Source organism: Vigna unguiculata, chromosome 7 (assembly GCF_004118075.2).
Source record: "Vigna unguiculata cultivar IT97K-499-35 chromosome 7, ASM411807v1, whole genome shotgun sequence".
NCBI lineage: Eukaryota > Viridiplantae > Streptophyta > Magnoliopsida > Fabales > Fabaceae > Vigna > Vigna unguiculata.
The window spans coordinates 25,777,411-25,794,960 of NC_040285.1; the positions used below are offsets into that span (position 1 = coordinate 25,777,411).

General features: G+C 34.7%; 3 protein-coding genes across 3 annotated transcripts; 1 reads left to right on the plus strand and 2 right to left on the minus strand.

The window, feature by feature from the left end:
• Positions 1 to 156: 156 nt before the first annotated feature.
• LOC114190177 (kinesin-like protein KIN-14S) lies at positions 157 to 4,466 on the minus strand. Its single transcript, XM_028078971.1, has 12 exons — positions 4,313 to 4,466; positions 4,164 to 4,238; positions 3,877 to 4,019; positions 3,650 to 3,746; positions 3,264 to 3,527; positions 2,887 to 3,166; positions 2,382 to 2,543; positions 1,885 to 2,100; positions 1,764 to 1,801; positions 1,484 to 1,647; positions 1,289 to 1,402; positions 157 to 1,196 (listed from the first exon to the last, which is right to left on the minus strand). The coding sequence occupies exons 1-12, from the start codon at positions 4,317 to 4,319 to the stop codon at positions 396 to 398; spliced, it is 2,361 nt and encodes a 786-aa protein (XP_027934772.1). The 5' UTR covers positions 4,320 to 4,466; the 3' UTR covers positions 157 to 395.
• A 2,295-nt stretch (positions 4,467 to 6,761) lies between these two features.
• On the plus strand, positions 6,762 to 10,066 carry LOC114191122. The gene is made up of 9 exons (XM_028080305.1): positions 6,762 to 7,177; positions 7,514 to 7,601; positions 7,936 to 8,049; positions 8,276 to 8,358; positions 8,537 to 8,651; positions 8,928 to 9,019; positions 9,184 to 9,249; positions 9,469 to 9,562; positions 9,727 to 10,066. Exons 1-9 carry the CDS (start codon positions 6,912 to 6,914, stop codon positions 9,829 to 9,831), a joined length of 1,023 nt encoding a protein of 340 aa, XP_027936106.1. The 5' UTR covers positions 6,762 to 6,911; the 3' UTR covers positions 9,832 to 10,066.
• A 139-nt stretch (positions 10,067 to 10,205) lies between these two features.
• Positions 10,206 to 15,753, minus strand: LOC114191121 (mannosylglycoprotein endo-beta-mannosidase-like). The gene is made up of 11 exons (XM_028080304.1): positions 15,524 to 15,753; positions 15,284 to 15,422; positions 14,919 to 15,146; positions 14,654 to 14,712; positions 14,119 to 14,167; positions 13,486 to 13,716; positions 12,961 to 13,130; positions 12,655 to 12,859; positions 11,711 to 12,382; positions 11,380 to 11,607; positions 10,206 to 11,207 (listed from the first exon to the last, which is right to left on the minus strand). Exons 1-11 carry the CDS (start codon positions 15,658 to 15,660, stop codon positions 10,401 to 10,403), a joined length of 2,925 nt encoding a protein of 974 aa, XP_027936105.1. The 5' UTR covers positions 15,661 to 15,753; the 3' UTR covers positions 10,206 to 10,400.
• Between the last annotated feature and the right edge of the window lie 1,797 nt (positions 15,754 to 17,550).

The following is a 17,550-nucleotide window of genomic DNA, read 5'->3' on the forward strand; positions in this document are numbered from 1 at the left end:
ATCTTTTTCCATCTTAATTCAATGTAATTTTTATTCTCCTTGTTAGGTTAGTGTTTATACTATTTTAAGAGTGGAAAAATTACAAAAAAAAAAAAGACCACGAGTAAAGAAAAGAATTTGACACTTAAACGGGGGATCACATGCACAACAAACACCACGAGCCATTTGGCTTGAAATAAGATCACATGCATTATAATTTGTTCAAAGAGCAAGAATTTGAAACTTAAATGTGAGATCAGAAATTTGATCGAACAACATACACAAGAGTATTGCATGACATGTTTTTGAGAAAAATTTAATTGAATCTCGGTTGATTCATAAACCAAACGCAGCACACTAATTTATACATGTTGGCTAAAAAACTCCACTGTTTCACATTGTTTGAGAAAACAATGTTACTGCATTTGGGTTGGGCGATACGGCAGGAGTGATGTCTTTCTGTTCATGGTTCTTAGCTTAAGAGGACTCCAGACCACAGGTTTACGTTGTAGAGCAAGACCAGGTTGATTCCTAGTGGGCCCCATCATTCTGGAACTTTCCTGTGTTGGACTGTTCATCATAAACTTGCTGCTGCTGCTCCTTACAGACATTGGTGTTGTCAAGACTGATTCTCTCAACTCTGGCAATGGGGCAAACAAACTTGAATACCTATCTTTCCTTTGGCCTCTTATCCGTGATTGCTGTGATTGCTGACTGTTTCCACCGGTAACTCGGAATGCTGAGGTACGAAGTGGAGTTGAAATGCCAGAAGTTGTGTGAGGAGGTAGTGTGGCAATGGAGACCCTCCTCCTTGGCTGAATGACCGGCGCTGTTGATGTTGAAGGTGGTGGTGGTCTCATGGCAATGGACACCCGCCTCCTTGCCTGAAAGAACTGCCCTGTTGTTGGTGGCGCAGCTTGCCTCACGGAATTGGTCGCCATTGAAGCCCTTCTCACAGAGTTTTCCTTCCCGTTCGTGAATGTGGTGTAATTCTTTGATCTTAGAGGAGACTGTGGAGGCAAGGAATTGGTTATTTTTCTCAGTGGTTGTCTGAATTTGGAAGGATTCAGTGGTGGCTTCTTGTCAGTCATTGTTTTCTGAGCTGTTGTATGTTGTGATGAAAATGAAGGTTGAGCCGAAGCAGCAGCAAGTGCTCTACTTTCTTGCTTTAGTCTGTGCTTTCTTTCTTCAGAGATCTGGTTCTCCAGGTCCCGAACCTGTCACGAAGTATATAAAATTATGAATCACTTTGAATAGAAAAAAGGCACTGATCATCTTGTCTGAGTAAACTTGCTTCTGAAGAATATACCTTTTCCTGAAGGGATCTACAATGGTGTTCTCTTGCAGCAAGCCTGAGTTGAACGATTTGCAAGTTATCCTGTAATTTCTTTGTTTCCTTCTCGTCTTGTTTGAGCTTTTCTACCTTTAATTATACAAAATTTCTGAGTTTCAGGAATTGAAAAATCACGGTTGTGTATATTAGAACAATTTCATGCTAGCTTACCATTTGTTTGTACTTAAACAGCTCAGTGTGGTCTACTTGCTTGCGAGCTGGGCCACCCTCGATTCCACGGACTCGGGTGGCGAAATTCAGTGAGCAAAGTGTCTCTCCCAAGTCTGCTGCGCTTGGACTTACCTGCACAAACATTAAGGTTTTGCAGTCTCCACCTGCATTTCAGCCACATATCAAACATTAACAGTCATATAAAACTGCAGGCATGAAAGAACATCGCAGTCATTTTCAAAGGATTGGATAAATTCTTGATGTTGAAGTCGAGTCTTACCTAACGAGCTTTGCAGCATATGAGTGAGTTTTGAGTTCCTGTCAAAACCAGAGTATACAGATAATAATTAGAAAAAGCATAATTCAGTTCTAGTTTATTTAAGAGAGGAAAAGAGACTTGCCTGTAAGGAATGTGGGCTGATTTAGAAGCAAGGGCAGAAATAACATCACCAAGCGCCGAAAGAGACTTATTTATGAATTGAGATTCCTTCAGTCTTTCTCCTTCAGCTTCAGTTTTTCCCACTCGCTCACTGCCAGCTAAGTCTACTAGCCAAAGGTGACTCTTTGTTCTCTGGCCATTAATTAAATTTTCCCCCATTACAGTTACTCGCAACAAGCTGCATGTAAAAGCACCTCATGATCATTTGTCTATAATTTTTAATAACTTCTGCCAAAATCGTGAGTGTCATTGACAAAATTATATTACACTCTACTGCAAAAAGAAAGTAACTGCCTCAGCTTAAAACATGATCTATTCACGGAAAATAGCTAATATTTAGTTTAATATGATTAAAATATTTAAGAATTAAGGTCTTCAAAGGTATAGAATACAAATAAGTTTAGAAGTAAATATGAAGTACAAGCAAGAATTAGTCTATCTGTAAGAATGTAGCTGTACCAGTGAGAACGGCTACTAAGCTCATTAGCGCTGGTGGATCCAACTGATCTGACTCGATTTCCAGTCTTAAGCATTTCCCACACATCTTCTGTTCCATAAACACGAGCTTCAATAAGTCCAGGGACATCTTGGGTTCCTTCGGCAGCTTGCTTTATCTCCAATCTAAAGTTTAGAAATTTGTTTTCTTCGTCAGTTACCAACATTTTATACAACAAAATTCTGTGCATCTAGTTGGGTAGAGTGTGAAGGAAAACTGGAAACTACATTAATTAGTTTATTAGCTAGTTTAAGATGGTTAGAAAACTATGCATATCAAAAGAGTGCCTTGTAGAACCACAAAACTACAGTGTCATTTTTCTATCCTTTCACACTCTTCATTCAGCACAGCAATGTGTCAAACGAATTCTCATATTAGCACATTAACATCATATACGAATTGACAGCTAAATTATTTTAAAGAGCAACAGACAACAACACTAATTACTCGGGGGATCTAAGCACTCACTTCTTTGTAGGTTGAGTTGAATTTTCCACCAACAGATCTCTTATCTTCTCATTGTAAACCTCCAGCATGCTGACAGATAATTCATACTTCATTGTGCCATTTCTCTCTTCAGTTATCCGAAATAACTCTTCCAGGGTTCGGTAGTTAACTCCCCTGTGTTCTGGTGTTCCTTCCATAGTGAATGTTTTCCCAGTTCCAGTTTGCCCATAGGCAAAGATGCAGACATTGTACCCATCCAATACTGATGTAACAATGGGTTTGGTCTGTTGAAAAACAGCCTCTGCATAACAAAAAAATGCATTCAGTTTCAATACTTTTTCATAAAAAAAAAAACTTTCTTCATTGCAAAACCAACAAAAGATGCAACTTCTCGTTACCTTGGTTATCTTCTGGCCCAAATACATGGTCGAATTTAAATTGCTTTTTAGAAGATTCTGCACAAATGACTTGAAGCTCATTATCTGAAGACGACTCAAAATTGACAACAGAAGCAGACCCATTAGCAATTTCACTCTCATTTAATGGTCTGCATCTGCAGAAAACTCTAATATTCCCCTTGAGTTCAATTACTTCATTGTAAAGCCGCCTTCGCTCAGAGGACTCGTCCAGGTACTTTCTTTTCAAGAGTTCATATTCAGCACCTGATACCATAAGAAAATCCCAAAACCTATTAAAATTATAATTAAATTAACCCTGGACAGAGAGAGTGAGAGAGAGTATTCAAATTTTCATGTATTTTTGTAGTTTTCTACTAGAAGCATACCGAGAAGCTGCACGGACTTCAAAACATCAGTGCCCGGAAAAGATTCAACCGTGAGCTTCACTTCATCAGACAGTGCTATATGATGCTTCTTCAAATCCTAATGCATGAACCATAAAACCCCGGTAAAATAAAGTTTGCGAAAGATAAACAGAATGCGAGCGAACAGTAAATCCAGAAATTTAAGGAAAAGAAAGAGACAGAATTCATTGTGGATTTTAAAGATTTACCTGAATTTTAGTGTCGAGATCAAGTATTTTCTTCAATATGGGAAGTGTGTGACCCTTATCCGGAGAAACTTCGTGGATTCCCTGTGAGATAGTGTTTTCATCCATGGAGTCTGAGTTCTCGTTCGCTTGCTTCGATACATCCTCTGTTGAAATTCCACAAATCGAAAAACCATCCAACGTCAGAATTAACAACGTATTTTTGGCTGAGATTAAGATCATTAATTTTCTTTTGGTCGATCCAAATCGAAAAGGGAAATTGAATAGAGAGTAAAGAATAGAAAAGGAACCTGGCTCAGAAGGAACGTAGTCAAGAACAAAGCGGTGGAATTTTTCAGCGAGCATTTGGATTTGAATGGATTGATCTGCAAGAACGGGTGCTTTGTGTTAAAGAAGAAGTGGTTAATTCAATTGGTTAGTAGAGAGAAAGTGAGATTACCGTTCATGGTTCTCTGATTCCAAGATCCAACTTCCTGAGCAACAGAGCAAGAGAGCAATGGAGCGCAAGAGAGTAACGTTTTTTTCTTTCTGAGATTTAGCAATACAGCGCAAGAGAGGAATAGAGTACTGTTTTTTTCTTTCTGAGATTTCAAAGTTTGAAATCACAACGGCTAAATGCCAATATCAAATTCTCAAGAGCGTCTACCACACCGTCTTCTATTTTGGGCCTTGAAATTTCAAAGCCCAACCTTTTCGTGGGAATGGGCTAGGCTGCTTTTATTAAACACCTGTTAAAATATATTAAAATATGTTTCAAATTTTCGTTATATATAAAAATTATGAACTGAAAATAGTATATATTAAATTTCGAAAACAGTTAAAGTATTAAAATATTAAATTCATAAATAAATGCAATAATTCGAAATATCTTCTTTCCTTTTAAATTTAGGGTTACAGAATCTCCTTTTGAGCGCGTCAATTTATCTAAAACATTTTTTCCTATAAAACCTCCACATTTACATGTCAAACTTCAACTTCAAACAAGTTAAAGATTTGGAGATTTGACGTTATATAACTCATAATTTGAAAATTGATAAAGTCTATGATGTGTTCCTTAAAAAATGTCTGAGGTATGACTTAATATTAATATCTTTTATCTCAAAACCTTGATTCCTCTTTTTGAAAATTTACAGATTTTAAAATAAGATATCACAATTGCCAATAAAAAACAGTAAATTTGTATTTTGAAATACATGTTACTATAAAACACATGTAATGTCCAAATTCTTATATATACACAAGCGAATACATAGACACGTATATGTGTTCGCATTTTTTAATTTTTAAGAAATTTAAGTTAAGATTAATAACAAATATATAATTTTTAAAATAGTTGTTAAATATAAAATTAAAAAAAAAATATGTAAAAAAAAATTTAAATAATAATTTAAGATAAAAGAGATTTCTAGAAAAATGATTAAAAGTAAATTATTTATAAAATAATTAATTTTTAAAATAATTAAAGGTAAAACGGATATTATGAAATGTGGATACAAAAAGAGTAATCCTCTTTATTGTTAAACAGTTGGAAATCTTTTCTTTCTACTGGCGAATATACAGGCGCGACAGCGCCTGTTCGTATTTTTTAATTTTCAAAAAATTTAAGTTAAGATCAATAACAAATATATAATTTTTAAAATAGTGGTTAAATAATATATATATATATATATATATATATATATATAAAATTAAATAATGATTTAAGACAAAAGAGATTTCTAGAAAAATAATTAAAAATAAATTATTTATAAAATAATTAATTTTTAAAATAATTAAGAGTAAAACGAGTATTATGAAATATGTACACAGAAATAGGAATCCTGTATATATTTTAGGTTAAAATACTTCATTGATCCATGTTTTTGTTGAAAAATCTCAAATAGGTCCTAAGATTTTTTTTAGTCTCAATTAGGTCCATATTTTTTAAAATGTGTAACAATTAGGCCCATTCGGTGTTAACGGTGTTAAGGATGTGCCACAGCTTCTCATTTTTTTAAATTTTTAATTTTTTTTTTTTTGAAAATTATTCATGCCACGTGTCACATCACTATTGTGCCATGTGTCAAGTCAGTAAGATGACACATGTCAAGTCATTGTTTGAATCTCAATTTGGTCCATATATTTGTTATTTTAATTATATTTCAATCCATTTTTTTTTTAATTTTCAATTTCATCCTCTCCAGATTGATATCAAATTTAACTTTTTTTATATACATTTTATAATGATATTTTTATTAAATATTTTAATAATATTAAGTTTATTTTATATTTTGTTTTAAAATTTTAAAATATTTATTTTAACTTGTTATAAAATTGTTTTAAATAATTTATATACAAATGTTAGAGTTGGTTTAAAATTAACAATTTTATAAATTTAAATATAAAATTTTAAAACAATTTTTTAAAAAGTTAAAATAAATATATTTAAAAAATTTTAAAAAAATGGACTGAAATGTAATAAAAATAACAAATATATGGACCAAATTGAGATTCAGACAATGATTTGACACGTGTCATCTTACTGACTTGACACGTGGTACAATACTCACGTGACATGTGGCATGAATAATTTTCAAAAAAAAAATTAAAAAATTAAAAAAATTATTCAAAAATATTCAAAAAAATTTTAAAAAATATGGAGCTGACACGTGGCACATCTTTAACACCTTTAACTTTATACTAACGAAATGAGCCTAATTATTACACATTTTCAAAAATATGATTTAATTGTGACTAAAAAAAATCTTAAAACCTATTTGAGATCTTTTAACAAAAACACGAATAAGGTTGTATTTTAACCTATATTTTATTTAAACACCAATATTCTACTTACTGTTGCTTCTACAAGTGAAAAATAGGATTTAAAATGTAAAATGATCAGTCAAATAAATATCTGGTTTTGTAATGGAGTAAGGATGAGGCTATCGAGTCTGAAGGCATGGAGCAAAACTGTAATTGTGGTTGATCATACCAAGTTGGAAGCAATTTGCAATATTGATGAAATTATCCATGGCCTTTGGGCAATGAACGACACATAAATGGCTTCTTCAACCATAGCCTGCAACTTCCGCTGTAACTACCATCCTTCAATACCCCCTCAAACCTCAGCCACTCCTTTTTCCTTATCTTTTTCACACCCTCTACTTTGCTCTTACAATGGCCTTTCCCTTCGCCCTTCAACCTCCACCTTCAGAGTTTTTGCCAAGTTTGAGAAGTTCCAAACCGAATCCCCAGAGCCTGACCCACCATCCCCATTAGAAGAAAATACTGTGACTTCTGTTAAGGTTGATGAGGAAGATGACAGGTATTACTACTTTACAATTTGGACTGTGTAGATTATTATTTTTGTCGCAATTTATATTTTTTGTAAATCTCAGGCAACAGTGGATGGATACTGTCAATATTTTCCATACATAGGACTCTTGTCTTTGTGAAGGATGTTTTGTTTAGTTCTGGGTTGTGTTCTACCAACTCAGACAACATGTCTCCCATGCTTAGGCCATTTAAGTGTGTCCATCAATTTTGAGCCACACCATATTTTGAATCACATAGGGATATAGGAAAAAGGTAGGTTGATGAAGTTAGATATAAATTCCAATGGGTGTATAAAAGTTGTTCACTTTTTTGCTTTCTGTTTCAGTTGCTTGCCTTCAGACTTGGAGGGTGCAGTGAGGCAATCTGGCGAGGCCGCAGGCTTGTTTGTATCTACAGGAGGGATGAGAGCCACAGTATGTAGTAGAATTTTGTTTTTCTTCCTGTCTTTATTTCACAAAAGATTGTCATTTGTTCCAAATTCTGCTCTGATAGTTTAGGTCACGCAGCAGTTCCAAATTCAAAACATATTTCTTTTATATTTTTTTGGAGGATGAGGATTTTATATTTTTTTCATCACTTTTCATCTGATGTAACTAAATGTTTAAGCCGAGACAGCTTGAAAATGCTGCTATGGAGAATGCTGTTTACTGAGCTGTTGCTTTGTCAATCAAAGTTAATAATTGTTTTCTTTCAGTTTCTTAGCGCCATATGCATCTTGCTCTAAAAGTATTTTTAACTGTCTTACAGGTTGAACTTTTAATCCCGCAACTGCAATTTTTAGATGACGAAGGTGCGCAGGTTGAACTCTGGGACTTGTCAAAGATTTTTTTGGATACACTCATTGAGAAAACAAAATCCCAGGTTGGTGGAATGTATTCCGGTAGTTGCAAACTTATAACACATGAAATTATTAAGGAATGTTTGAATTTGAAATGTTTTTCTATTCTCTATTGTTGATTGCAGTATGACATATGGCTAAAATAGAATATTTTAGTGGTTATGAATTCAACAAAGTTTTATGGTATGTGTAGTATTTATTTTGGAAGTTGTAAACTAGGTTGATAAGCTTCACGAATTTGATTGTTAGAGAGTTAAAGCCATATTTCCAGATGCTGGTGCAGCAGCCCTTCTGAAGTTTCGGTGGAAAGATGCTATATTTAGATTTGCAAGGTAAGTTTCAGAGCTTAGATTAACGTTTTGTGTTTTTTTCTGCTGGAAAAATTTTCGTAGGGTGTACCATCATGTATAAGATTCTGACTTTTGCATTACACTTAGCTGCTAAAGTACTTGTTGGCTATGCGGTTGTAGTTTCGTCCATAACATTTGAGTTCTTTTGCTATTTATCCAGCTTGAGTGACCGGAAGCCTGTGGAAGGCGATGATGAGATTGTGGTTATGGTTGTTCCAGATTATCAGATGTTAGAGTATGTGGAGAGAATTGCATCCAATCTCTCAAATGATCCAGTAAATCCCTTGACTTTCATGATCTTTTGAAATTTAAACATCCAACTGCTGAAAAATTTGATAAACTTTCCTCATCATGAGGTGAAGCAGTATGTGAAAGCTGCTTTTATGACAAGGGTTTGGTACTTCTCATATATGCCTTTCTAGAGAGCTATCATAGACTGGGAGAAAGATAGCCACCTCACTGCCATTTCAGCAACTTGCATTTAGTTTAGAAATTGTCATGTATGTTTGTATTATTTACAATTTTCTTTCGAACTACACATATAATGGCAGCCTAGACCCCTCATCATGTGGAATCCACGCCTGATTAGTGAGGATGTTGGAGTTGGCTTTAATGTCCGGAAATTAAGGCGCTTCTTTCTAAGGTACCATTTCTGAACCATCACATGGTTCACTACTTAGGCTTCAAATAAACTGCAAATGGCATTTGCATCAACTTGGTTTTTTCTACTATTATGTGTATTAGGTTCCTTGAGTGCTTTTCATTCTTAATACAAGACTGCTAAGCCCTGGTCTTTTTATTGTACAGTACTTTTACAACTGTCTATTTTATGAGACCTATGCCATTTGGAGCAATCTTCAGGTGTTATCCAGGGTAAGGTCTTTCATCCCATCTCATAAGGCTATTGTTATATAAATATTGTTCTTGTTGACATTCTATCTCGATTTATAAAGAAATAACTTTTGAGTTTAGAAGTGGATTATCTGGTTCACTTGAAACCATACAATGTTAATTGGCTCCTTGACATATTAATTGGAAAGCTGAAATTATTTATGATTTTTTGTTTGCTTCCTGTTCTGTTGATGTACTCAGAGAGTGGAAAGTGTTCAGTGATGACAAGGAAAGGCCAAATAGATATTTGCTTGCCAAGGAATTCGAGAGCCGTCCTGATGCTGAAGACATTGAGGTTAATAGCTTCAATTCTAGACTACCTTACCTGATCCAACCATTTTCTAAAAAAAGAAATTGAATTGAATGAAAATATCATTGGAAAAAGGAAAGAGAGCATATTTGTTTGGTCCAACTCCTAGTGATAATCAATATAACAATATATTTTCCTTCATGTTGCAGATTCTATTTGCCGAAGAAGAACAGAAGTCAGAGCAAGGACAAGGTTTGCTTGACAAAGCTGCGGGCATATTCTCTTCAATTAGCCGGATGATGAAGTCTATATGATGATTGATGATCTTGCATGCTAGTTCTCTTCATACCACATCCACACCCATTCATTTCAATTACATGTTTGATCCTTCAAAGTTAATTTTAGAAACCTTGCAACTTTCATTACCATATACTATGATGCAAGTTTACATGTTGTGATGTATTCTAATTTGTGCCAGACCACCACTTTTGTAGCTCAAGTGTTTATCCATCCCTACTCTGTATAGAAGAAATGTTTTTGTTTTTCCTAGTTCTTTAACACGATTGGCTAGAAGCATAAGACAATTGCCAAATTTGAATCGTTATTAAATTACAAGCCATAAAATGATCGAGGCATAACCTTCACTCCATTCCGAGGAGCAGCCTTAGCTTTCAAAAGATTATTCTCATTGAGACAATTTCCCCTTTGCTTTTTATTGCAAAATTTAATAAACAAAGTACTAGAAATATTGATCTTAGCAACATAAGGTGGGAAATATGAATTCCCGAATGTTGTATTAGAATGCCAACTTTGGCAGGTTAAAGGAAGAAAGTGATAAGCTCATGAAGTTCTCTCGTCATGCATTTGAAATACTCAGAATTGATCAATTCACAAGGTTGCCTGTGACATCACTGAAAACCTTCAAGGATGGCTTGTCGTCAAAATTCCAGCCATGCAGAGAAACTCGAGGACTGACACCTGGAGGGACCTCAAAAGAAATTTTAACAGTCATGGTCTCTCCTGGCACAAGTGAAAAATAGTTATCTGAGTAATGAACAGGGAGAATTCGTGTGTCTTCCCCTTCCTTGTGGTCTTTATTCGAAGCATGGACAGAAAAATGTAGAAAGAATGCAACACCTATATCTTGCCCATTAATTTCAGAAACCTTCAAACCATCACTTTTCCCTGCAAAGCATTTGTGTATCCTTGTAAACCAACCAACTTCTTGCTCTTTTCCCTTCACATTGTCTACGGTTCCCGGTTTTTGTCTAGCCGTTGAACCGTGTTCCAATGTCAAACTGTTAGAGTCTGGTTTCTTAGATGTGTTTTGCACATGCATTCTAAGTTTGTAGGTAGATCCTTGAATGAAAACCTCGGATGTTATCTTGAGGGGTATTTTCTTCTCCCTATACGGCTCTAGTAGTTTATAATCTCCACCAGGAAGATGCAACCAATAAAAGTTTCTAGATAAAATTTTATTATCTGACATGTTGAAGAGTTTGAGAAGAAGAAAGTAGACTGGCTTAGGATTTTTTGACTTAGGATACTTCATCTCAACAATAGGTGTTACATTTTTTGGCAGTGCAGTGAGATTGTCATGAACTTTGTAGTGTGGACATGTGCCTTCGAGGTCCCACACTGAAACTTCCATAGCTACATTAGACAATTCTTCTGATGTAGTATTCACCACCTGTTTAAAGAAGAAAAGTAAAATGATATAAAACCTTGAAGAAACAATTCACCATTGGATCATCAAATAATTTGCAGAGGAAATTGTGATTATTCCAAGTTTCTCATTGTCAAATGATATTTCTATTTATATTCCCGATTCATAAAAATAGAAGTTCAATGTCGATGCTTACCTCTATAAAATATGTAGCCAGATTAAGCTGTACATGAATTGGCTCTGCAGCGGAACGACAACCAAAGAAACCTGCAGTTTGGTCAAGAAGATGATCATAAAATTGGCCTCTCAGACCAGTCCAAGGATTTTGTGTCTTCCAAATTAAGACTCCTGTATATTTTTTCCACATGTGAGAGGTCCATCCCTCCAGAAGAGCTCTATATTGTATGTAGTTAACTAGTTGAGCCTGGGAAGATTATAGTATAAAAAATAGAGTTAGCAACAGAACAACAAATGTAAGAGGATTGAAAGTGTATAAATAATGATCCACCTGGATAAAGTTTTCACACCTTCAAACAAAAATCATCAAGATCTTTCACATCACCATAAAGCTGAATTTGATCAGGAACCTTCTTGGTTGGATTTGAATATGGAATGTATTTATGGTATTTCCACAAGGGGTTAGGAACTTCTTCTACATAACCACTGGAAAGTTTCTTAAACAGTGGTATTTGCCATCCTTCTGAAGGCATTGTTGCTCTTATGGTAGCAGCAACTGGCATTCCTACAGAACCAACCTCAGGGTTGAATCCATACTTGTAAAAATCATCCTTGAAGAAATCTTCAGGATTTTGAATTTCATAAGGTCCATCAGTGAAGCCCCCTTTCCCATCTGCAAACCCATCCCATAATGATCCTTCTATGTAAATTCGTGTGCCATCAAGATATTGGCTAGGATCGCCCAACCTTTCGGACAAGCCACCGACAGGTTTTTCCTTTTCTTCTGCATGTCTGAAATAAGGATGAAGTTTCAGATCATTTTTCAGCGCTTTATTTATATCATCCGGTGGAGTTTGTTCATTTCCACCCACCCAGAGGGCAAGACTAGGATGATTTCTCAGAAGCTTGACCGTGTCCCTTGCACAAAACAAGAAAAGGTCATGATCCAGGGGACCATTTGGATTTGATACTGGGATACCACGTCCATCCACATCCCCGGTAATCCAGAATTCTTGCCATACCTACACGATTAGCAGCAATATGATCAATTATCAAAGCTAAAACTGCCACTGATGTAAGTCAAGTTGTATAGAACCAAACAGTGGTAGAGACTGTGATTTGTGTTTATTTCTCTTTCTTAATTATTATGCAAATTGATCTAGCAAAAGGAAAGAAACACAAATAAACTACATAGGCACACAGAAAAACAGCAGCAACGCAGTAAGGCATAAAAAGTATAGCAGAATATTAAGAAGCATATATAAAATAAGAATGAGTGTCTAGTATATCTTACCAGAATACCATAATAATCACAGTAATGATAAAACTCTGGCCTTTCAGTGAGGCCACCAGCCCAGCAACGAATCATGTTAAAATTCATATCTGCATGAAACTTGATATCTGTTTGGTATCGCTTTTTTGAAAGTCGCAATAGCCCATCAGACAATATCCAGTTCCCCCCTCGTATAAAAATTGGTTCTCCGTTAACTTTGAACAATCTATGAAACCATCCATAATACATATACAAAAGAAGTTTAAAGTGTGAAATAATCCCATTGAGGAAAAAGTAAAATATTACATTGAAGGAACAGCATGATACCTTCCACCAGTAGCACCATCAATATTGCTTTCAATTTTGCGGAATCCAAAGTGATGGCTCCATGAATCAGATTCACCATATCCTTTTACATCAATGTTAATAATAACGTTGTACAAAGATTGCTTCCCCATTCCATTTGGCCACCATAAATTGGGCTTGTAGAAGAAGAGCTGCAAAAGCAAATCATTAGCCCTTTAAAAGAAGAGATAAAGCTTAAACCCCAAATTATACGAGTTTAACAGAGTCAATAGAAAATGACCCTCCAAAATATTATCAATCCAGGACTGCAAATTTCCTCAACTTCGAAAGAAAAAGGAAATTTATCTACTTTTTTCTCCAAAAATGTTCATAGAGAAATTTATTGAAATAGACCTCATGCAAACAAGTTTGCACAAAAGCAGCCCAAGATCCACCAATACCAACGAATGATACACATAACTAGACAATAAGTCCACTTTTTTCTAAGTGTATCACTAATGAATGATTAAGTTTTAAGGACAGTGGATTAAACTGTCTAAGACTGACCTCAGGAAATGTATATTGAACCCTTGATGTTGGAGGAATCGAAAGATTTTGAGTTTGAAGCTGCTCTACTGAATGAATGCCCCCTTCGAGTTCTGTTGTCACATGGATACTCAAAGAACACTCTGCAGTCCCAGAGCTCTTGTTTTCCAACTCAGTTGTGGCATGTAGATATACTCTCTTATAGTTGTCAAAGAACGATGACACCAAGTGGGGATCAATTATTTTTACTGGCTGCAGCAAACACAGACTCTAAATCATGCTTACTCTGATTGACAAAAATGTTTACAATGCATAAAATGCAAAAAACTAATAAAGCAATTCTTATGATGTGTTTAGCTCATGTGTCTAATCTCAGTGACTGCCCAAAAATGTATCTAATCATTGCCATATTCGGTTGCATCTAGAGAAGTTCAGATGTATTTAATCATGAATTGAATAGTATATGATTGAATAGTATATGAAAGACAGAACTCTCTTTCTTTGGGGTTAAGAGCAAAGGACAAAGACAGTAAATTGAAAAATAGAAAAAAGACGAAGATGAAACACAGGCTTTCATAATTGGAAAATTTTAAGTGCATGGGAAAAAAAAACGACATGTTTTTAAAAGGATCCAAAGCAATTAATACAACTCACCCCAGTAATCGAGATGGAAACCTCATCCCATATTCCGGTGTTCCTATCTCTGCAATCATATTTAACACTTGCATTGGTTATTCATATACAGTTTGTTCACAACACAAGCAATACCAAACTGCTCCAAATTTTGTTTCACTTTCTTTTCTTTTTCAGTGCATAGGAGGACATCATAAAGTCATCAAAGGAAAATATAAACAACATATCCAAAGGAAATTTCAGTGTCATATTAGATAAACATGCTACTATTTTGATGCCTTATTTTGCCTTTTCAGTCTAAATGCTCTTTTACATTAACTTGAATTGTGAATGCAACTAAGTGACAAAGTAAAAGTGTCTCCAGCTGTCTAAAAAACATAAACATTCTGATAATTCAATCACACAAAAAAAATATCAAATTCACTGATTATTAATTGATATCAGAATGACAAGGATATTGCTAGTTCATTACCATAACCCAGCTAACCAAAAGGAACTCTGGTAGTTTCCAACGAAAAGAGTAAACGAATTATCACAAGAGTAGTAACAATTTCACCTTATGGGAGCCATCCAATCCCAACCTTGAACATATTGTGTGGCCACATCCTTCCCTATCTACACAAAAAGAACAAAATAAAAGATGAACTGTATATTCCGCATACATCATTCATTCTTCTTTCCTAGTCTTAGTCTCTTAAAAAAATTCAATAAACTTTAGAAGTTATCGACCACTACAATTTAAGTTTGACACTATTACATAACAGGAAGTTAAATAATCAAAAAGGACAAAATTAACCTGATTTATAAATTTAGTTTCTAACCTCGTGATCACCACCTTGTCCTCCCTGTGGAGGAATGCTCCCAGGATGATCCGGGGGGTGAACAAGAACTGCAAGCAGGTTACTACCATCAGAATGAACAACATCAGTGACATCAAGAGAATGTCTCCGAAACATTCCTTTCGGAAGTACCATCTTGTGCCCATTTAAATAAACATCAGCGGAGTAATTCACTCCTCGGAAGTTCAGATCGCAGTGCTGATTCCCTGACTGTAAAAAAAAAAAAGAATAATCAAAACAGAAAGCATCATATCTTAACAGCACATTAAAATTGAAATACACATCAAAGCAGTTCTGGAATTTGAAATATAAAATTGCGTTATATGAGAGAAAAGAATAATCCTCACCAGCTTACACTGAAAGGTTGTAAAAAACCAGAAGGTGTAATACTCTCTTCCAGAGTCAGCAATATCCAAGATTGCCTCATTTCCTAGTCCATAAAAAGGATCAGGAACCACTTTGTTTTTCACCAAGGTTGCCAGAACGCTGTCAATCAATTTAGAGTTAAGAATCAGTTCCAGCAAGAAAAGACAATGTGCATGCATTGCATCCACAAAGAGAGAGAGAGAGAGAGAGAGAGAGATTACGTTCCAGGGACAATGGCTTCCATCCACGGTTCTGTGGAAGCGGAGGGAGGGTGCGTGGTGGTGAGTTGAGCGCCTGTGAAATGAACCTCGGTGGACCTAGCTGCAAGCCATTCCGAATGAAGAGTGATCTTCGCCATTGTTAACAGAAAAGGTTGGAATGGAAAAACTGACAAATATCAACACAACTTGACTTGACTCTTATCTTCTCATGTCACTGTGCTCTCACTTTCTTTGCAAATAATGACCCATCACTTCTAACGAATCTTTATTAACAAAAAGACATACGTTAAAGATAGTTTCTAACTCAAAACAGTTATATAATTAACAAAATTATTGATATACAACAAAAAAGTTTAATCAACACTTATGTATAAAAAAATTAATGAATTTTTAAATTGTATAATATGAAAAGAATAAGAAAATGTAAGAAACGCAAAAAAATAAAATAAAATGTAGAATATCATTACATTATAATTAATTAATATATTATTTATTTATTACATTAAAATCAGGTAAAAAGCTAGAGTTCGAGCTCAAGCTAGAAGTACAATTAGAACTAGTAACTTGTAACTACAACTAGATCTCCTAACTACTAGTACTAACTACTAACTACTAGTTCTAACTACTAACTACAAGCTTTAGCTATTAGCTCTAACTACAGTTAGACCTACTCACTATTAGCACAAACTACTAACTACAAGCTCTAGTTACTAGCTCTAACTACTAGCTACTAGATACTAGCTCTAGCTACTAACTACTAGTTACTAGCTCTAGTTACTAGCAACTACATACTAACTACTAGCAACTAGCAACTAGCTACTAGCTCCTAGCTACTAGCTCTAGCTACTAGTTCTACCTACTAATTCTGGTTACTAAGTTTAACTACTAGCTCTAGTTACTAGCTACTAGTTACTAGCTCCTTACTACTAGCTACTAGATACTAGCTACTAAATACTAGCTACTAGTATTGAATGACTGACTTAAAAAAAAAAGGACAAATTAGATAGACAAATAAGTGAGGCACAATGAACACATAAGTAGGGAATTACGTATTACTTTTCCTACAATTTTTTAAAATTTATTGATCAATATATTTTTCTCATGCAATGGGATGCAGTTCATGTGTACCATGAATTTGATTATAAGTTACACAAATAAACCCTTATTAGGTGGATGGCTTGACAAAAAATAAAAAGGTAAAATCATATCTGCAACATGAGTGGGAAAATTGAACAAATGAGTGGGGAACTGAATATTACTTTTTGTACAATTCTTTTAAACTTACTAATCAATCTTTTGTTTGTTATCCAAGTGGATGTACTTCTTGTGTACCACATATTTGATAACAAGTCACAAAAATCAATCCTTATTACTTGCATTGAATGACTGAGTTGAAAAAAATTGGTCAAACCAGCTAGGCAAATAAGTGAGGCACAATGAACATAAAAGTGGGGAGTTGCATATTACTTTTCGTATAATTTTTTAAAATTTACTGATCAATATATTTTTGTCATGCAATGGGATGCACTTCTTGTGTACCACGAATTTGATTATAAGTTACAAATCAATCCTTATTGCTTGCACTAGGTGGTTGACTTGAAGGAAAAAATAGGTCAAATCATATCTGCAACATAAGTGGGGAAAAGTGAACAAAAAAGTGGGGAATTGCATATTACTTTTTGTACAATTCTTTTAAACTTACTATCAATCTTTTGTTTGTTATCCAATTGGATGTACTTCTTATGTACCACATGTTTGATAATACGTCACAAAAATCAACCCTTATTGCTTGCATTGAATGACTAAATTGAAAAAAAATAGGCCAAACCAGCTAGGCAAATAAGTGGGGCACAATGAACATATAAGTGGAGAGTTGTGTATTACTTTACTTACAATTTTTTAAAATTTACTGATCAATATATATTTGTTCATGCAATGGGATGCACTTCTTGTGTACCATGAATGTGATTATAAGTTACAAATCAATCCTTATTGCTTGCACTAGGTGGCTGACTTAAAGGAAAAAA